The 22,045-nt window shown below is 34.8% G+C and overlaps 2 protein-coding genes across 4 annotated transcripts; one reads left to right on the forward strand and one right to left on the reverse strand.

The window, feature by feature from the left end:
• Positions 1 to 1,493: 1,493 nt before the first annotated feature.
• On the reverse strand, positions 1,494 to 8,063 carry EMB3006 (embryo defective 3006). Of its 2 annotated transcripts, XM_039118672.3 has the most exons (9): positions 7,965 to 8,063; positions 6,938 to 7,082; positions 6,055 to 6,123; positions 5,633 to 5,662; positions 4,365 to 4,397; positions 3,831 to 3,901; positions 3,438 to 3,519; positions 1,820 to 1,909; positions 1,494 to 1,727 (listed from the first exon to the last, which is right to left on the reverse strand). In XM_039118672.3, exons 1-9 carry the CDS (start codon positions 8,036 to 8,038, stop codon positions 1,683 to 1,685), a joined length of 639 nt encoding a protein of 212 aa, XP_038974600.2. In that variant the 5' UTR covers positions 8,039 to 8,063; the 3' UTR covers positions 1,494 to 1,682. The 2 variants fall into 2 exon arrangements, with proteins under 2 accessions (XP_038974600.2, XP_088561605.2); XM_088705479.2 differs by lacking the exon at positions 5,633 to 5,662.
• A 4,072-nt stretch (positions 8,064 to 12,135) lies between these two features.
• LOC103696810 (E3 ubiquitin-protein ligase SINAT2-like) lies at positions 12,136 to 16,720 on the forward strand. 2 transcript variants are annotated; one of them, XM_039133807.3, is made up of 4 exons: positions 12,136 to 12,415; positions 13,606 to 14,043; positions 15,452 to 15,838; positions 16,235 to 16,720. In XM_039133807.3, the coding sequence occupies exons 2-4, from the start codon at positions 13,831 to 13,833 to the stop codon at positions 16,553 to 16,555; spliced, it is 921 nt and encodes a 306-aa protein (XP_038989735.3). In that variant the 5' UTR covers positions 12,136 to 12,415; positions 13,606 to 13,830; the 3' UTR covers positions 16,556 to 16,720. The 2 variants fall into 2 exon arrangements, with proteins under 2 accessions (XP_038989735.3, XP_088561603.2); XM_088705477.2 differs by having other exon boundaries at positions 12,210 to 12,576.
• Positions 16,721 to 22,045: the final 5,325 nt, after the last annotated feature.

Consider the following 22,045-nt stretch of genomic DNA (forward strand, 5'->3'; position numbering starts at 1 on the left):
TTTAACATATATATTAATTAGGGAGAAAAGAAGAGGAACATATTCTGTCCTAAAAGTTTTTTTATTTATATTAAAAAATTGAACCTCTCCCCTCCCTCCCATCCCCAAGAACAAAATAAAAATAAAAAAAACAATTATGTTGCCCAAGCTCTAATCAGAGGTAATCCACACTCTCTCTCTCTCTTATATTTCAAGTCTCATCATCAAGCCAATTTGTTCTTTTTTAGTGCCCTCATACATTGACGGCTAAAAAATAAGCATTCCAATATCTTGCGTTTTCTAGTTTAGGACTTTTAAATCCAAAGGTCTCAATTACCTCAATGGGTATTGAGACACAGATGAATCGAGATTATGATAAATAGAGAAATTTGGAGCAAAGGAAGATTTTCCAAGATGTCAGCTAATATTTTAGAATCAAGATTTTGCTATCTATGCTGACATGGTAAATTTGAGATTAAATATTAATTTCTAGATTTTTTTACTTAAAAATTAATTACAGAAATATACAAAGATTGATATCACTTGATATGAATAATTGTATCGGTCAATTTATGGACTTTATCAGTTTATATTGACCGAGATAGTAGACCATGATTTTCTTATATGCTGCCTAAAACCAATACAAATTAGGGTCTTGGCCAGCATAAAAACCCTGGCTCTAGCCTGTGTTGTTGCCCTATCGGCAATGCACCAATAATACACCCTTATTTTTTCCCCTTAATGCAGGAGTATGTTCACCGGCCTATACAACCGTCACGGACCTGGAAACAGAGTTTGCAATAAAATCATCAAGGACCAAAGAACTAACCACGCAACATGCATAGCCTTTCTGCTCCTCTTAACTTCATATTGATGAACATGAATGCATCAACTTGTAAGGTCACAAAACTCTGGGTTCAGATTTCATCTAGGGAGTATAAATTTACCTCCTGCAACCAAGATTTAGTGCTTGTTGGCCTCCTGGGAATTGTTGATCAGTGCACCTTTCATATTTTAGATTTGCATCTTTCTTTCAGATGAGTAGATCAGCTGAGCTTTCAGATAAATGAGCTACCCATCTATCAGAAAATGGAACTGGTTCTTCCCCGAGATGGGCTCCTGACTTCAAAGTTTGAGGAGTTGGAATTATCTCAAAGGCGTACATGCTCGTCTCTCCAAGCTTTTGGCAAATTCAATTGTGGTACCCATCCGCTACGATGCCTCAAATTTCAAGAGCTTTCAATGCTTGTCTAACCCCATCCACAGAAATAAAAGATGTTCAGGTTGGCCATCTTCAAATTGCTGAAGTAAATGGAACATTTGACGAAGATAACAAAATTCTTATTTTTCTACAAAAGTAATGGACTATCCATGATGGTTCTTGGCTCCTATCAGGTGAAAAGGTTTTTTCCTACATATAAAATGGACATAAGCCTTTAGTCTCCACTCTAAATTACATGCAAGTACCAAAGACATCACCTTACACCTTGCCCATAATTTTGCCCCACTACTAATACTCGCAAATATTTTGTTTTATGGTGAAAATAGAATTCCATAGAAGAATTTAGCACCAGTTTTCTCATGGCTTAAGCTTGTTTTAGCACTTACATGGAAGTCTATCAAATATAACGGGGAGATACTATAATAACTAAGTACATCAAATACAACAGGAAGATACTATAACAACGAAGGCTGGGAGCAGTTCAATTGCTAGTATACCGTTCATAGTTCTCATTCCAGCTTCTCAACTGCAAAATATACACGAGAAGCAAAACAGACACGATAAGCAAGATAAATCTTATTATTAGTAATGAAATGAAAGAAAAGGTTGTCAGGATACCTTCTCAACGGCATCTGCAGTGACTGGGAAGTTCCGCCTCTCCTTGAGGGATTTAATGCGAGCCTTCATATTATCATTTTGTTCTTCAGCCTGAACCAAAAGTGACAAGTGTCAATAGTAACAAACCTAATGCAGCATGCATACAGTCCTGTCAAATATAGTATATGAATCAGTTATGTTGCCAATACCTGCCATGGCATTTATTCACTTTTAGATGAGCATGTAGAATCCTAAAACAGCCTGCAGGTTAGGTATTGATCTACGCCTTTATAGCGAGTCATAAATTTTCAAAGGTTCTTTTATAGTTAAAATAGACCACCCAAGTGATGAAGTTTAAATTTATCAAGCATTAGGATATTGTTATAAATGTTTATATATGTAGCAGCAACTGTCACCATATAATTGATTTTATAGTGAAGATATTCGTAGGCAGGTTGCTAATCTTGTAGTTAGTTCATGACATCATTGCTTTGGGCACTTTTACAACCCTCTTGCCCAGAATCAATCATCCATGTTTCCATCAGCGCTTAACACTGGCTAACATACAAACACCAGAACTGTTTTTAGTACATTAGGAATTGAAGAGAAGAAGTTAAAGATGTTTGGACTGTCCATCATTTGAATCGGTGAAGTGAATAAATGGGGCATTTAACATGCACAGTATGCAAGTTCTTGTTTTCCCTTGCCTAGCCAAAAGAAAAATAAAAAAGAAATCGAGACAAAGTTGTGAACATAAATATTCTTCTTGATACCTGTATATTCTTAGTCTTAAAAGAAGGCATTATTACTACTGCACGTGTATGTACTAATACTAGAAACACCAAGCATTACTTTACTGATTGAACCCAGTGAATGAATAGAAAGAACACGTTCTATGCCATCTGAAACAACACCCAACGAATAAGGAGCTGCTGAAGGAGGTACTCCAGCATGACAATATAAAACTAAGATCACTAAATCTACTAATAGCTTGTGTGATGTCACTTGTGCAGGGAAAAACAATGGTTTTCCTACTAAATAAGTTGCTGTTCCAGTAGATCATCATCATTCTGTTCTACCAAGAACCTCTGCACACTAACATTATCCATTCCAATTTTAAGATTGTAATACTTCGAATTTTGCTTTCAAATATAATTATTATAGTATGCTTTGAGATACAACATAGAGGCATAGGTACAATAAAAGATTTCCACCTTGCTCGCTGCAAAGAAGAAATTAAATTAATTGAAGCTCATTAGTCATAAGCAGATTTCAAATCTCAAGGAACAGCATTATACGATGGCTGGCTGGTATAGTAGGATCTTCAAAATGGGGTGATACTGGGGCGGCATGCGTTGATATGTATTTGCATAAATGAGGGGAAAAAGTATACCAAATGTTATGGAATTGATACACCTCAATATGGGCCATATGAGGCAATACGGGCATGGTTTTCCTAATGGTGACATGTATCAGCCCCATTGCACTGACTAGTCCCTGACAGGGCTGGTAGACACAAGATTTCAATCCTTGGTCATTAAGACATTGGTGATTCTTAAGTCCATTAAAAATATATTTATTGTTTGAAAGGAAATAACAATTTTATCAAAAGGTACAGGGGTTCTATCAGTAAAGTTACCCTTTGTAACAGACTTGTCAAATGTTGAATTTCATCCTTCTTTGCTTTTGTTATCTTCTCTCCGATATCTTCTATGTTCGTCCTGCTTTTCGGTCATTCAATCATCAATAAGGCCAGTTATGCAGATCATTATTGACAGCTACTCCAACAGATAAAGCATGATCATTGATATGAAAAGCTTACAAAGACATACATTTACAACATAGATGTGTGTGTGTAGATATATGATACTGAAAAACAGGTCTCATCAATCAATATAACTCTAGACCACAAGACAGGTATAAATGGTATATCATCTCAATTTTCTACAATTATTAACTTCAAGCGGTATGGTTCCAAGCAAATATCAGTTTTTCCATCCCTTCAAAAATAAAAAATAAAACAAGTACTTACTTGTCTGAAGATAAAATGTCAAGATGATGCTCTTCCGCTAGTTGCTCTACCATGTCAAGAGTCGTACCTACCTGTGACAAATCAAACTTGTATAACTAATCCTTTTCTAAATTAGAATATATTCCTTAAAATATTTAATTTCGTACAAAATATTTACAATTGCATTTTGATTGTTGCATACACATACACAGATTTTATATATATATATATATATATATATATATATATATATATATATATATATATATATATATATATGTTTTAGCAAGAAAATCCTAGTGTGGATTGAAGTTCAGTGAGAGAAGAACAAAAGGGACCAAGAACCTGATTTAGTTATGACATTTATAGACTCAAATTTTCCTGCAAAATAAGTCATAAACTCCTATGAAATGACCTAGATGACTTCACATGTGTGGGCATGCAAATAATAAGAAAGGTTAAACTAACAACCAACTGTTTTGCAAATTACTAACAGAGCATTATGTTCAGTACTATATTCAAAAAAGAAAAGGCATGGTATATGATAAACAGCACCTCTGTTTCATGGCATATAGACTCAAACTCCTCCTGCAAAATACAAAGAAACAATTCAAATGATCTACACGGAGGACATAAAATAGAACAAAATTGCAAATTTTCACAACAATAGGTGGAAATAAAAAAACTGAAACCAGTATACGAATATATGAGCAGAAACTAATTCCATGTCTCACTACACCAATGTTTAATTATTATTCCATAAAAATCAGGCCAAAAGTGTTTGCTAATCATTGCAGTTCAAGTATAGCACACCTACATTCAGGACTTGCCGATTCAAAGTAGGTTCAGCGTGACAGATTCCTACTGCATTAAATTAAACATATCAAATCAAATCTTTTTTACTTTTTAAAACTTTCCGTTGAAGATGCCAACAAATCAACAGACTCGGCAACCAACACTATCAGGTGAGATCTTCCTTTTCTTTCCAGAAGTAGGAATGGAGAGAAAGCCTGGCCCAAATAAGGGTGAGGCAATATTACCTGGACACTTCAACATCTAAGTTTTTTGCCACGTCTGGACACTCAAACACCCAGACATCCAGACACTTCACGACACTCCTTCACATTTCAAATGAGTGAACCATAATGACATCATGGTTACATATCAACTTTTGATATTATATCCAAAAGTTTTCAAGTCTAACACAACATTCAGCGAAAAATGATTTATGGATTCTAAGAAATTACAAAGCAATTGATCCAACATCTTATACATTATATGCATATAGCCATACATATTTAGGACATATATATATATATATATATAATACCAACCAGCAGTGTCCAATCTATTGAAAGATCCCGTATCCAACACTTTAGGATACTTGGACACATGACACCCGTGTCACATGTCCAGGTAACATTAGGGTGAAGGCAGGATTGGGGCTAGATCATCGGTATCCAACATCCAATGATTTTACCAACTCAACCAGTGCACTTAAAGGTTTGCTCAGGTTATTTAGAAGGACACATATAATTTCCATGTCCAACAGCGCTAAAATTATCTAATTTTAACCATTACATACAACAGAATGCTACTATCATAACATATGTCAATCTCTATAACTTACCCAATGATGTGCATGGAAATTAAATCACAGCAGATACGAAGCTATTGATAAAAGGACCGTCATCAAGTCAAGCTACCGTGGGTGCACACATCATATTTCATAAGGAAACAAAGAAGTTTACTTAGATAATACATGCAAGGAAGGTATCACTGCATAAAGAAGCATGAAATGGTTAAGAACATGTAATACATACCTCTATATTTTCATGCAACGATTTGATGACCTGAAAGTAAGACAGCAAAGGGATAGAATACTAGCTTAGCAGCCATTATGTCAGACAAGTACACACAAGCACACTCTTGCACAGAAATAAACAAGACCTTTACCAGAAAACTGAAAACAAATATAGCAATGAATTCACTTCAAAACATCTCTGGCAAAAAGTGCAAATACATGAAGGCATCAACTACCAAATTACTGAATAAAAACAAAATGAAATGAAATTTAAGGTTTCAAAAAGCTGGATTCAAGAAATCATTGCCATATCTTGCATCTATGCTTCTGTTTCTAGTTAAAATTCTAACTCAAATCTATGACATACTCCTGACTCAAGAGGTAGTCTAAAATATGCTCTTCACATATGCAAGGTCAGAAAGATAAGGATAAAATTGTCACCTGAATACACATGCGATATAGGCTATCTCTTTCAGCATCTGTAAATGTTGAAAATGCTTTGTGCACATCCTACAGATTCATAATACACAAATAAATCATCCTTGTTGTTAGGATAAAGGCTCAACATATTAATGACATAGCCTAGAATCAATACCCTGAAATTAAAAGGGCAAAAATGCATCTACACAACTAAAGGACTAATAGTAGACCCAATTCAGACAATATGCTTCATTTTGTTGAAGTTGATTGATTAAAATAGGGATTTACTCAGACAATATGTTTCTTTCAGCATCTGCAAACAAGACAATGTAACCATAATAACTCTTCATAATGGTGGTTAGATTTGTTCTATATCAATCAGTTTGCTTTGCTGATAGGAGATAAGTTATAATGAGAAGGTCATTGCTGAAGTTGCAAATGTTTATAGTTGTTGAAGGTGTTGATGATTCGAAGATAGAGGGTGCTACATTCTCTTGGTGTACATTAGTTTATAATCTAGAATGACAGCTTAACTTTTTCCATCCCTGGAAAGGTGATTATCTCCTACATCAGATAATTCGAGTGTGCCCATATTTAGAAGTATGTGTCAAGACTATGTGTGGATCTATTATGACATAACGAATTTGTAAGCTCTACTTGATGATATCTCAGCACCCAATGTTCCCAATGGCAGCAACACATCCAAACTCTGTGCTTCTTATAAAGGTCTGATTTTGAAAACACATCTTCCATCAAATGACAAAACAAAGCCAATATTTATCCACAGACATATAATTTAACTAGCATGGATAATAAAACAATAAGACTAGGCGGGAAAAAAGGAAAAGAACAGATTTTGATGCATTGAAAGTTTTAAGGCAGGGAAGAGAAATGGCACAATTACCTCTTTGGAGAATGCTGTGAGTAGAGATCGAATCCCGAGTTTAAAGGACTTCTTGAGATTCAAATCCCTCGAACTCATGGGCAGACTGGTTTGATGGGCCATTGGGGGAGTGAAGCTACGACTCCAGCAACGAATCTTAAAAACCCTAAAAGCGCCAGAAAAAATGGCATCAGAGAAGGGCCACAAGGAGCTAAACCAAGAATTAGAACTCTCTGAAACCGCAATTCCAGAGTTTCAATTCTGCAGTTTCGGGTTTGGGATCTGGTGAGGCTTTTTTATCTTTCTTCTCATAAAATTTAGATGGAATGGCATCACCAAAGGGGGCAAAGCGAGTACCCAAATGGGTTTGTGAACACCAACAAAAGTGATGAGCATTAAATTATCAAAAAAAAGAGCCAGAGCATATAGGAATCATAGATATGAAATTAAATCAAATTATAGACAAACCATATACGAGATGCCAAAAAAGTTTAGCTTTTGAAAAATCGCACATTCTTGTCAGCTAAACAAAACCACCATCAAACAAGAAAATACCAATTTAGAGAAAATTGAATAACAAAACTCTCAAATCACAGGCAGCTAGATATGCAAATGATATTTAACAGTGAAAAAAATGGTGACATATCCAAGAGAGATGACAAAACGTGCAACAAAGGAACATTCAACCAACTATGGTTTAATAATAATAAGATATTTCATTTTCTTATTTGTATTTCTTCAGTCACCAAAAATGTTTATCAAATCAAAATCTGGCACAAAAAAGAGAAAGGAAAAAAGCAAAACATTCCCGAAAATAACCAAGCATCAAAATTTCCTGCAACTAGGGCCGGATTAGAAATGGGTGTCGCGTCAAGGTTCCTTTATTAAGGTCCAGCAAGAGAAAACGTGAGGGTTAGGGTTAGGGCTACACCACGAGAGTGGGATTAAGGTTAGGATTAGTGTTCCGGCGTGAGAAGGGTTGTTCGAATGGGGTTCTGGTTGCTCTCGGCCGGTAGGGGAAGGGAGAGAAGAAGAGAAGGGAACTCACCCGGAAGCGCGGATTGGAGCGTCGGGGACGAGATCCCGTTTCGAATGAGAGCCCGCCCAAATGAAGGCGTTCATTTAACGTAATACTAGTGTTCGTCGGGGTGTTACATGACTAAATTTTCCTAACGGGTAGCAATCGGGTCGGACGTGGGTTAGGTCAAAAATCCATCACCTATTTATTAAATTTATCAAAATTTTAAATTTGAATCTAATTTATTTATTAAATAGATATTCTGATATGACCTATATAACTTATTTATTAAATACATTAAATGAGTTAAAAAATGTTATACAAGTTTTAAACGGGTTAAATTGATTTAAATAGATTAAATAGGTCAAGCGGGTCGGATTAAATAGGTCAGAAACATGTTAATTAATCAGGTTTCAAACAGATTAAATAGATTTTAAATAGATTAAATGGGTCGGATTATGAATAGATCAAAATAGATTAAACAGGTTAAAGATTTAAATCTGAATCAACCTATTTAATAAACAGGTTTAGATAGGTTGACCCATTTACGATTTAAATCCATTTATGTCAAACCTAAATCTGCTTAAAGTAAATTGTTTGTGGGCATATAGATGGGTTAGGTCATAAATTGTCACTCCTAGTTTTACTTAAAAATTCAAATATTATGTCTATCCCGTTGCTACTTGCATGTTGACGTATAAGTCCTTATCTTGTGTATATATTAGAAAAATTTACTAAGCCAGTTACCGAGCCGGATTGACACCGCAAGCCTGACTCAAATCCCACTCAGTTTTTCTTCAGGTCATGATTTTAGACTCGAACGCAACACACTAGTTAATTGTTAGATCCATGAGAAATTTTTGAGATCCATGGGATCATTGGGACTAATTGAAACCCAACACAGTGCATTCAGATCCAAACAAGATAGAATCTAGATTCAGAATCAATAGAAGATAAAAATACAACATATTATTAATTATACATGCAGAAAGAAAATTAACAATTGCATGCATAACTACTAAAATAATATTAATGTGAGTTCTGATGCTAATATCCTTGACCAAAATATGACTAACCTTCACCTACAGACAAAGAGAGTAGATACCTAATCTACAAACTTAAATAGGATAGCCGAGTAAATGATGGAAAGCTTAGGTAACTTAACTTCATGAATTATTTGAAGGGAGTTGGATCAAGCTGGGCCAATTTTTCTAACATTAGACCAATTTTAGACCTAGTTAATATATGGGTAGGGTCAGGTCAAGTAGAAAAAAATGTGATCCAAATCCAAATGTTTTTTTTCAAATGAGTCATCTCCCTGACATGATCCATGTGTACAAAAAAATAGTTTGGGTTGGGCTAGACCATGACCAATCAGAGCTAGGTAGGGTCATGAGTTTTATATATGGATTTATCTATGTATATATGTATGTGTATGTGTGCATATATTTTAAGAACTAGAGAGGTGGGAAGCTTGACCAAATTTGAGGTGAGAAGGGCATTCAAATCTAGGTCCTGGATACCAAGCCCCCATGACTTTACAAACTCGAGTCAGCTCACAAGTTGACTAGTCCTACTTGGAGCCCCACAATTTTTACCAACATTATAAGTATTATCTGAGCATAAGGTTTTTACATAACCCCTTATCAAATGTAAATATTATATATAAATTTATATCTGGTAACACTACAAAAAACTAACATAAATAAACTTTCACAAAAACCACTTTAGTTATAACATAAGTAATGTAACGTATTAGGTTACATAGGACATTACATATAAGTCTATATATTTATTTTTGATAAGAATATACAAATTTACAGTGTCTCAATTAAAACAATATAAGATAATAATTAGCTGAGAAAGTCACCCCAAGGCTGTGTGCATGCTTTAAATACAAATTTGGAATAAAAATAGTTTTCATTGGATATTCATAGTAGATAAAGTATCAATACCATATTCATATCACATAGATATTATATATTAACATAACATATTCTATAAGGTAATACTTATAACAATATACAATTTTTGCAGGTAATCCACAAGCATAGTATGATAACTTTAGGGCCTACAACACATGACACAGATTCATCTCTGTAGCAGACCTAAATTGCATCTAAGCATAACAAGATATCTTTTTTCTTTTTCTTAATTGTAATTTGGAGTAGGGCTATAAAAGACTTATCATAGAGGTTGTATATATGAGCCATGAATAAAAATGAATTATTAAGCTTAGATTTAGACCTCATTAATCCACTGGTGATAACACAAGGGCATGCTTTAATTAAAAAAAAAAAAAAAAACTTGTAGATAAATAGCAACAAAATTGAGATACAGTATCCTTTTGAAAAAATAATAATAAAATAAAATATCAAAACGAGAAGGAAATTTTATCCTATTTTAACAATGTGGCATCAAATAGTACATAAACTAGAAGCATGCAACTTTGAAGTTTAAAAGTAGAGATGAATATTAGTGGAGTTCGGTAGATGCATACGAAAGAGGGAACAAGGAAAGCTTTTTGATTGTAAATTTTTTTTGAATAAAATGAAAATTGGAATAAACTATCTATTTTTTGAAATGACAAAAATGCCTTTGACTTGTTAGAGAATATTTTTTATGAAAATACTAATATTTTAAGTGATGTCAATATTATAAAATATCATAAATTATTTACATATATTATAACAATAAACTGATACGACATATTTTACATGATTAATATTAATATTGTACATCATATATTATAATCTTTTTATATTATAGTATATTATATTGTTTAATAAACGTTATAAAAACAAAATGTATTGTATAATGATATCTTTTTTATTACATTACTAATACTTTTAATATTATAATAGGGTGCAATAATAATATTACTAAATGGTTTGTCCAGAGTACTTTCGTCCACCAGGGAATCATAAGAAACAAGAGTTATATTATTTGTTCTTTACATCGAAGTAGCTGAAGAGCTCCTCTTGCCCTCCATCACCGGCCATTCTCCATCAAAACAAAAGGATTAAAAAAAGAAAAGATTTAGTGCTTTCCTTGGTGACAGAAGCCAAACATAGTACAATTTGCTATATAAATAGATTTAAAGGTCTAGGTGTGGATGAGCCGAGTTAAGCATTGGCTTGAGTTCGATTTGAAATTTAGCCAGCTATTTTTAGGGCCAAACCCAACCCAAACATTTTCAAGCCAGTTCAAAAGCTTGAAATTGGCATGGCCTGGTTTCAGCCCTACATAACAGTGAAGATAGGGGTTTGGAAGGTTAATAAAAGATGGTCAATTTTTGACATCTCAATATTTCCATTATAATTAACAAAAATAGACCATATCCTTTTGGAATTTAGAAAGTGCCACCACTCTTCCACTGTAGAATAATATGCCTATAAAGGGCTAATATGTACACTTGTATTCACCACTAACTTGTATGTCTAATTGATCTTTAGTTAGGCAAAACAAACCATTTACAAAATTTGCCTTAGATAAGAAAAGGGGGATCACTTTGTAGCTTCTACTTAACTTAGAACTCTCTTATCTTTGCATAATTTTATGCAAGCTATATTTGATAATTTTAAAATCATTTTTTTTATATCTAGTTTTAAAGTTTTAAAATTTAGTAGTTGAGAATTTTTGGAAGGCCTCTGGTTTGGAATAAGAAAAGTGATCAAAAATGGAAAAGATGTGAGATGGTAAGAAAATAAAATTGTGAATTTAAAAGATTCTACACAAAGTAGAAATTTATAATTTCATAATTTAAACTTTTATTTTTTTTTATATCCAGATACTATTGACCAAATAAAAATAAAATTTTAACATTGAAAAACATATAATACAATAAAATATTATAATTTTGTTTATGTCTAAAGATATCTTAAAAACAAAAAATAATATTTATTTTTATTATAAAAAAAAGGAAGACAGTAAGTGTTTATAAAAAAAATTATTTTTTACAAATAGCCCTACACCACTAATCATAACCATCCATTTCTGTAGCATGCATCAAGAGGCGTGCTTGAGAAATAAGACTTATGGGAATGAGCTGCTGAAGTGCACGGCTGCTTGGCGCGTTCTCATCGTCGGCGATTTTGTCCAAATCTCCAATTTGTCAACACCATGCGGTCATCCTTTTTTTTATTATTAATTTATTTCTTATTAAAAATATTAAAATATTTAAAATAATAAATAAAAAATTGTACGGGATCCATCGAAGCTCCCTCGCGGCTTCCATTGCCAGGGCTAGAAATGGACAGCCGGGGCGGACGCGGAGGAGATAATGATGCCTTCCGGATCACAACCCTAGAATTTTCCAGCCGACACACTCTTCCTGCGGTTCCCCCGGACCCGGTCCCTTGGATCTTCTTCTCGTCCTCTACTCTATCCCTTCACGATTCTCTTCGATTTCCGTGCTCTTTGCTTTGATTTTGTTTGGCGCTGGCTGATTCGAGTTCGGCTGATCCAATTTCGACTGAAAGGTTCGATCTTTCTCTCCCTTTTTATCTTTTCTCTCGTGTTTCCCCTTTTTGTAGGGTTATTTTGGTTGATATGAGCCGAATCCTCCTCCTAAGAAGTGAAGGGTGTCATGACCAATAATCCAATCGGATCTCTTTCTGGCTTGCAAAGGTTTCTGTGGCTGGTGCGGAGCAGCGCATTTGTCTATCTAATTTTGAGATTGCTCTTTTATTTTTTGATAATTTTTGTGAGTAACTAGCGTTTGTTTAGTTTTCTATTGTTTGAAAGGATCAAGCTGGCAACTTGAATTAGAATCTGGTTCTAATTGGCGAATAAATTTGTGTCCCTTCATTCTTGTCAGATGGATTGTAATAAATCTAAGAGTTTACTCTTCTCTGATCATCAAATATACTTATCTTACTTCTGAAATGAAGCATTAAAATGGTTAATTTCACTGGATTTTGGTAGGATTTTAGCTTGAAATGTTTAACTGTTTCGAGCAGCTTTGACTGTTTTGTTGGTTGTGCTGTTAAACTTTTTTCGTGAGTGCTCATCTGTTCTCTCACATCATTGGATTCAGTTGGATACTAGAAGTGGTTTTGTTGGATTTTTCGGATGCAAACTTGAAATTTGGAGCATCTTTGACCGTTTTATTGGTTTGCCGTTGGAATTTTTTTCGTAAGTGGTCATCTTTTCTCTCACATCATTGGATTCAGTTTCAAACGTGGCTGATTGTTTTAACCTCCACTGTTTGCAAGTATGGCTTGTTGACCTTAGTCTTTCTAGTGGATGTACTGTTTCATGGTCTAATTCTCTTTTCTTTCTCTTCTTGTTGGTGTGAATCTCTGATTCCTTGTCGTAAACTGTTCTTGGAGGATCAAGTACTTATGGGATGAGTCATGGTAAAAGTAATAACTAAATAGACAACTCCAACAATCTTATCTTAGAATTTTCACCTCCTCATAATTGCTTTTTCTTTTTATTGCTGAACTTTTTTTGGAAAGGTTTACTGGTCTAATAGTTCGTCTGTTTTAACTGAGCACTCTGTATTAGTAGGTGGACTGTTTAACTTGCAGACTTTGTGCTTGTCCTTTGTGATATCTTAAGCAATACAAGTATTATACTGTGAAATGGAAAGTACATTTTAAGAAGTAGAAATAGATAGCTTTGCAGAAACTTTCCAATACTGAAAACAATCTCTTGCAATTTTCAGGTTGTTTCATGATGAGGTTCCTGCAAGTTTAAGCATCTTGGATGAGTGATGTATGGCTCTGCTGCATGTTTGCCTCAACACCGGACTAATTAAGATTTGTTAAAGATTAATGGAACATTAGCAACTTTTAGGAATATGATGTGTAGGGGGAATCCTGGAAAAAAGGTTGTGCTTTGAATATAAGTTATTGCTTGTCAGGAAAGTTGGTTCAAAGAATAAGTTTCCATGGCTCCTGGAAGCAGCATTTGCATGGAAATTCCTGATTCCCAAGTCACAGATGACGAACTTGCCAGTGCTAGCTTTAAACTTGATGGTATCCTGCCTCCTAAGTCTTCCACTGTTTCTGGTATTAAAGCAGGCTCATCCTCGACTAGTGGTGTTTACGAGCTTCTAGAATGCCCGGTCTGTGCAAACTCTATGTACCCTCCCATTCACCAGGTTTTCTTCTTCTACTGCTATATGACCAGCATCTACTGTCTCTATATCTGAACTTATATATAAAAGCTGATCCTCACAAAGCACCAGAATAAATTTGTCTTCTCCAATGCACACTTTGTTTCTTTTTCAGAGAGGATCCTATTTTTCCTACTATATGATCACTCTCAAACACCTTTTCATTGTTTTATAAATCTCTTAGGTTGCTGATTGTAGCCTCTCAGTGCTTGCTGTTTCCTTTTCATGTATAGTATTTTAGGTTAGTTTATGGTATGCAATATGAAACTGTATATATAAATATCACAAGTTAAAAGCATTCTGGATAGTTGTATTGAAATACTGGCTTCTATGTTATGAGATTTAACATCAGCATGTGGGCGGCTAGTGGACCACATAGTGCCTAGCCGGATACAGATGCTGAGGCAAATTGAATTAAACAGTTATCTGGTAATGAAGTTTTAGTTTATAAATAAAACAATTAAAAAGAGAGAGAAAAATCAGCAAAGATGCAGAGAAAATAAGCAGCATCAACAATTAAGGACTAAGTAGTAATAGGAGCAAGAAGAAGGGGAGGCTTCCAGCAAGAGAAGGAGCAGCAATGATGGATGCAGGAAGAGGATGAAGAGGAGAAGCAGTGACAGCAGTAGTAGGAAGAGGAAGAGGAAGAGGAAAGGAAGGGAATGGGGGCAAGCCCCTTGACCATAGCCTGTTGGAGTCACCATCAAGAGCACCTTCTGTTCCACTCTCCTCTTCTCTCCTTTCCTATCCCTTGCATGCTTTGGACTTCCGGGATGAACCAAGGTTTGCAATACTAATGCGTACTACTTGTAATGGGTATGCTAGGCATACCGTGCCATACCGAACTGATTCCTTGGTATGAAGGGTGTAATGACTGTCAATACACTGAGCCGACCCCCGATATGTCCCAACATGGTCCAATATGGAATCCAGCACTGAGATTGCGAACCTTGGCATGAACAAAACTGTAACTTGTTTGGAACTTCAGTTCTGCAATTTAGCTAGCATGTTTTATGTTAATGGCAGTCATTGACATTTATAAATAGAATACGCATCATGATGTGCATGTATGCATGAGTGCCTACATTTCTTGTTCCCTAATTGTCTAACTGATGTAACCCTCCTTTTTCTGGTTCATCCCGTGTTGTGACAACAAGGCATCAATTCTTTACTTTAGACAAATTTTGAGATGCTTGGGAGTTTAGGCGTGGCTTCTACCCCAAATTCTGTTGCGCTAGTAAGACAATGTATTGCGAGCTGAGCAACTGGCCGATCTTTTTGATGCATGCTTGGCTTTTTTCCCCTTTCCAGATAACTAATTTAAATCTTTATCGTCATACATAGGAGGCATTGAACTTACAAGGAAAATGTTTCTGCCATTTTTATTTTGCAGTGTCCAAATGGTCACACTCTCTGCTCAAGTTGCAAGCCTAGAGTACATAATCACTGCCCTACCTGTCGCCAAGAACTGGGTAATATCAGATGTTTAGCTCTTGAGAAGGTTGCAGAGTCACTCGAGCTTCCTTGTAAATATCAGGACCTAGGATGCTCTGAAATACATCCATACTATACTAAATTGAAACATGAGCAGCTATGCAGGTTCAGGCCCTACAGTTGCCCCTATGCAGGTTCTGAATGCCTGGTCATAGGTGATATTCCAATGCTTGTGGCCCATCTGAAAAATGATCATAAGGTGGATATGCATGAAGGCTGCACGTTCAACCACCGTTATGTGAAATCTAACCCCCACGAGGTTGAAAATGCAACATGGATGCTCACTGTAAGCCCTTTCCTCATTTTATTACTATTAGTTATTGTTATTGACTCCGTATTCTTTTAAAGTTTTATTATCTTTTTTTGAAAGTGGGATAAAATAGTTAGCCTTCGATGTCATGTTTGTCATCTATATACTTCTCAAATAACATTTACTTCCACATGCTTATCACATTGAACATGTTTGAGATTAACAGAACAGCACCAACTTTATCTCATGTGAATATTAGTTATTGCCTGCAAATATAAGATATTTTTGTCAAGTTCCTTCATAGTTTCAGTACTAAAAATAACTTATGTGAAGTGAAAAATATCATGCATTTGGTATAATTCTGTCTTTAACAATCATTCCAGTCTGGTCCATTTATATTGTTTCTGTTTCTCTTGCAAAAATTTCCTGCAGGTCTTCAGTTGTTTTGGACAGTACTTCTGTCTTCACTTTGAGGCCTTCCTCTTGGGATTGGCTCCAGTTTACATGGCGTTCTTAAGATTTATGGGTGAAGACAGCGAAGCAAAGAACTTCAGTTACAGTCTGGAAGTGGGTGGCAATGGCCGAAAACTGATATGGCAGGGAGTGCCGAGGAGTATCAGGGACTGCCACAGGAAGGTTCGAGATAGCTATGATGGATTGATCGTCCACCGAAACATGGCCCTGTTCTTCTCAGGTGGCAACAGGCAGGAGCTGAAACTGCGAGTGACTGGTCGAATTTGGAAAGAGCAATGATTTTAACCATCTTCTGTGCTTCTATTTCCTATCTGACCCCTGTTGATCAACTGAGTGCAACAATAGGACTTGGGCTAGCTGATAAATCATGTCGAGTCTGTATGCTTTGATATACATTTTGTACCTTGCGAAGGCATAAATCAATGTGGCTTCTGTTTATGTTCACTTAATCTTCTTTGATTCCAGATAAGTGGAAGTTCTTAGTCTTCTTTACTTAAGATAAGAGGAAGCATGTGGTGAAAGCTGCCACAATGTCTTGTTGCCATCCTTTTGTACAAGTCATGTTCCACTATGAACAATGAAGATATAGGTATGCTGAGTTGAACATGAGCTTTAGATTTGGTAGTTGTATGTATGGACAATTTGGTGTTGTTGGCAGTCACTAAAGTCACCATCTCTGCTGAAGCCTTAGACGCCTCAGACATGCAATCTGCAAATCTAAGAGAATGTGAAAGGAAATATGAAGAAAGCGAGATGATTCCAAGTGTTATGAGCATCACCATTCAGAATTTTCAAAACTCTATTTTCTTTTGGATTTAGGTGATCGCATCAACATTCAGTATCATCAAAGCTTTCTTTTTGGTCTTTTAGGATACACTGTAAGGTACTACTACATCTATTAAATTTGGTTGCATGGTAAAGATCATGTTTCTAAGGTCTCAATTTTGTACGTGAAGTATTATACAATCATATAAAATGATTTAGATCAGTATTTCTGATAGATTTGTGTAGATCTTGATTGAGGAATATGTAGATCTAGGATTTTTTAATGTGTGTTTCATGGTTTAATGCGATCTCTATTTTAGCTGTTTATGGACTTGATCAACCACCTAATAAGTTGCTAACCATTTATTGACTGACAATATATGTAATGTGTCATAAGGTGTCGAGAGAAACAAGAGGAGGACCAAATGGCAGGAAGAAGAGTGGGAGGTCTTCCCTGAACAACACACAAACTACTTTCAATATAAATCTGCCCATCTTTGTTTGGCTATTTCACATTACCCCTTCATAGTTTTATAAAGCCCAAATCAAGCATTTAATTTCCTTGTGACCACACTAATCAGTATTCTAGGGTGGCCATCTGAGGACATACATCTTTGGTTCATCAGCTACATATTCGAAGGTGAAAAACCATCTGCTCAGCCACATTTCCCTTGCCTTGTTTCATTTAAGGTTGTCATGGCATATGTCTTGTCTTCATGATACTCCTGCATGTTCCCACCTTTCCTTGATTCAAATGGTCGAACATCAAACCGACAAATAGGAAGCTGCAGCATCATAGGGCCTTAGCCGAATCATGTACTCTGTCTATAGTTTTGCTCAGTATTATTTAGAGAATTCTCCATGCAATAACCATAAATTTTCTTTCATATAAAGATTTTTTTTCCTTCTTAATTTTGCCAGAATGTTATTTCTTTCTGAGTTTGCGTCTTTCCACTTGGTGAATTAAAACTTATTTCTGTGAAAACCCGTATCTGCTGAAATTTCTCTCATCAGTGAGCCTTGCACTTATAATGTTTACAGATTGTTCAAATCGACAAGATGTACTGAAATATTATGAGAACTTATGAGTGCTTTGATTGCCTGTTATCTTGCAGCTCTAACTCGGGCTGCATTTTACCATTTATTGATTTTTTACTTTAAACCTTTTCTTTTGAATTTTTCCTGCACATGTATTTTTATGTGCTCTGGACTCTTCTCTTAAATTTGGAAAGTGAAAATCCTGACTCTTGGGGAAAATAATGCTAATTTACTTTGAGATCTGTTTTCAAAATCAAGTACCTAAAGACGCCCTGATACATTTATGTGATATATATTGTTGATCATCGCCTTTGGAATGCTTGCAGTAAAATTTTCATTCCTCATGTGATCACGAGAAAAATCTTTGCCCTCTAATGCTATCAAACTCTCTCACAGCTTATGAAGCCTCTTATTTCTGCTGCTTTGCTTTCTCTTGCCAAGGGAAGAAATCTGTGACCCTCTGCCTGCCCCAAAACGACAACGCTTTTGTCTTTTTTTTTAAAAAAAAACTTTTTGCCTGCTCGCAATCACTTACTAACCTCCCTAAAGAATACTGCATGGGCATCGAAACTCTTTTGCTAAAGACTTGCAACTTGAAAACAATTGATGTTACTTCCAGCATAAATTTGTAGAAACTGTGTTGAGCCATTTTTTTTCAGCACTCAGAACACATTGCAGAAAAGATTAGTACTTGTGTTTGTCTGATGCAAAACTATTTGCAATTTCTTTGGACTTGCAATAGTTTTAGTTGTGGCTTTTGTGTGCTAATAATGCTATACCGAAATCTTCATTAATCTTTGTTGGATGTGTGGTTCCTATAAATTACAAATATTATATAAGCATAATAATTTCAAAAAATTAATAATAAGAAAATTGCATAATTAAATGGAAAAGAAGGCGCATACTTAGATCAAGATATATAAAAATATTTTCTTAAGAAAGAAATTTGGCCTCTCATGCAAGTCTACGGTGAGATCGTTTTTAAGGTACAACGTACCCAACTTAGCCCAGCCCTCCTATCACATGGCTTTACCTAATCAACTCCTTCAATTGCCTAAGAAGGACTTAGGAAGGTAAAAATAGCAAAGAGTGAAAAATTGGGTGAAAAAGGAATGGAAGAGAGCATACTGGGCCCTCTCTCGTTGATGTGATGTGCCCAAGACTCAGGACTTGGAGCCTTTTTATAAGCTTCTGTCCAAGCAACTGACGAAGAGACCCGCCTTAACGAAAATCTCAATAGAGATCTTAATAGACTGGTAGCGTTGGCGCCTTGTAAAGGCCCGCCAGCACTTGTGCGTTAAGAGTAAAGCTTACATTATATGCGCAGGTCAGCCAAAAGATAGTGGATTTAAATTTTAAATTCAAATTCGAAATTAAAGCCAGCATGATGCTTACATTACAATTCAAAAGTCAAATATCTATTTACACTTGATCTGTAATGTTTACATTATAGTTTGAAATTAAATTTTAGTTTTTAAATTTAAATTCAAATCAGACGGGATGTATAGCAAAATATCATGTATGGTCGCAGGCAACTGCAAGCATGCCACAACTTGCCATGCCACATGCACTTGCATGGCATGGCTGGCCGAGCATGCATGTGCGTGATCATCAACCCACATTCTCTGAAGTCTAACTCGGGCTTGGAAGAACCAGAAATCAATAAATGCTTGCATACTTATATTTATTTATCTAATAAAAAATTATTAAGAATGGATTTCAAAAATTTGAATCATTTCAAAAAAAAATAATTTTAATGGAAATAATTAAAATTCCATTTAAAAAATTGAATCTTTTATAGTAGAAAATTAAAAATTTCAAAGAAGATCTAAATTTTTAAAATTAACAAAATTATAAAGAAGAGGATCTAGACAATTTATACTGTGCAATGGGTGAGATAGCCCATGGACTTAAACCTCACTTCATGTAGATTATATCTATTTGAAGGAACTATAGTAGATTTGGTCTTGGCTAGGTATTTTGACTCATACTTCTACATGTTATGCATATAGTACGGATCAATTGGGTCTTAATACAACTAGTGTATATCAAAGGCTTTACTTAGGATTAGCTTAAACCACTACTTGAGGCCTACACAATGGTTCTAACATAAGTGAGTCATCCAAAGATATTTATGATCTAATATCTTGCAAACATTCTACCTTGGACCAATTAAGAGTATAACTTAGTTTTTTAATTTTACTTTTTCAATGGTATGAGCACTTATCATAAAGATGGGAGGAGATATTCTATGAGATATATACTCAGTCACAGTCCCTCAATTAGCTTTGTTCCTATCATATTAAACTTTTTTAATGAAATCTCCAATCATAGAGGTTGGATATCTGCTGTTGAGGATCAAATAGTGAGCTTGAGTTGTATCCCCCTAGATTTTTGGACTCTGCTTCTAGATAAACCTAGCCATTAAGATTAATTTAAATTTTGAGTATATTTACTTAATCTCTTTACACTATAAACAATATCAGATATTGTCCTATTTGTTACATATAGGAGAGATCCAATGGTTTGAGAATACATATTCGATCAAAAAGTTCATCTAAATTCTTGTTAAGGTGGACATTAGGAATATCATAGAGAGTAGAAACTACTTTTTGATCAAAGTGACCAAATTTTTCAATCATCTTTTCAATAGAATGAGCAAGGAAAAGAGCTATCCTTTCAGAGGATTTGATGAGTTTCATCCTTAGAATTACATCAATTTCACCTAAATCCTTCATATCAAATTTGTTTGATAGAAGAGATTTGATCTCATATATGATTTTAAGAGATGTTCTAAGATTAGAATATCATTGACGTATGCAAAGGATTATACAATCATCATCAATAACTTTGAAATAGATATACTTATAAAATGAAACCAAAGGATGCGATAGTTTTATCAAACTTTTAATGCTATTGTTTAGGAAACTATTTTAGACTATATAGGGACTAAACAAGTTCACACATCTTGTTTTCTTGTCCCTTGACAACAAATCCTCCAGGTTGTTCTATGTAAATCTCTTTTTGTAGATTTCTATTTAAGAATGCAATCTTCACATTCATTTAGTGAATATTCAACTTATTGATGGAAGCAATGGCAAGAAGGGTTCTAAGTGTTGTAATTCTATTTGTAAGAGAATAGATATCAAAGAAGTTTAGGCCTTTATTTTGGTTATAACCCTTAGCCATATATTAGTCTAGCCATATTTTTCTATGGATCCATTAGGCCTAAGTTTTTCCCCAAGTACCCATTTATAGTTTAATAGTTTACTTCCTTAGGTAGGTTAGTTAGGATTTAAGTTTGGTTTTGAATTTTTGAGTTGAGCTTAGAGTTGATGGTTTTCTTCCAAAAGATAGTGTCTAGTGAAGTCATCGCATCTACATAGGTGGAAGCTTCACCCTCAACAATAAAAGAGAAGAATCCTTCACCAAAGTCTTTTTCTTTCCTTGTCCTTGTGCCTCTTCTAAGTTGAGAAGGCCCATTATTAGGTTTATACCTTTTCTTCTTTTTTGATTCATAAGGAATCTAATCCAATAGGGCTAAGAGTAGAGGATGCTTCAAATGAAATTTGATTTAGGACTAGGTTTCTAAAGCAAAGATATTTTCAAAATAAGTAGCATCTCTAGCCTTAATAAGAGTATTTTTAGAGATGTTACTTAACTCTGAATTTATCACTAAAAATCTGTTGGTGTTACTATCTAAGGAATATCTTACAAAGATTGCATCTACAGTTTTTGATCCTATTTTGTTTCTCTTAGTTTCAGATATATCTACCTTAGCTAGGCATCCACACACTTTGAGATATTCTAATCTTTGAGTTCTACCTTTCCAAGGTTCAAAAAGGATTTTACTAATATCATTAAAAGGTATCCTATTTAGGATATAGTAGACTGTTAATAGGGCTTCCCCTCACAAATTCTTCAATGCTTCTAAACAAATTAACATTGAGTTGATCATGTCCACTA

The sequence above is a fragment of the Phoenix dactylifera genome, chromosome 10 (assembly GCF_051530095.1).
Source record: "Phoenix dactylifera cultivar Ajwa chromosome 10, Ajwa_hap1_PhDact_Kaust_v1.1, whole genome shotgun sequence".
In the NCBI taxonomy this organism is placed as follows: domain Eukaryota; kingdom Viridiplantae; phylum Streptophyta; class Magnoliopsida; order Arecales; family Arecaceae; genus Phoenix; species Phoenix dactylifera.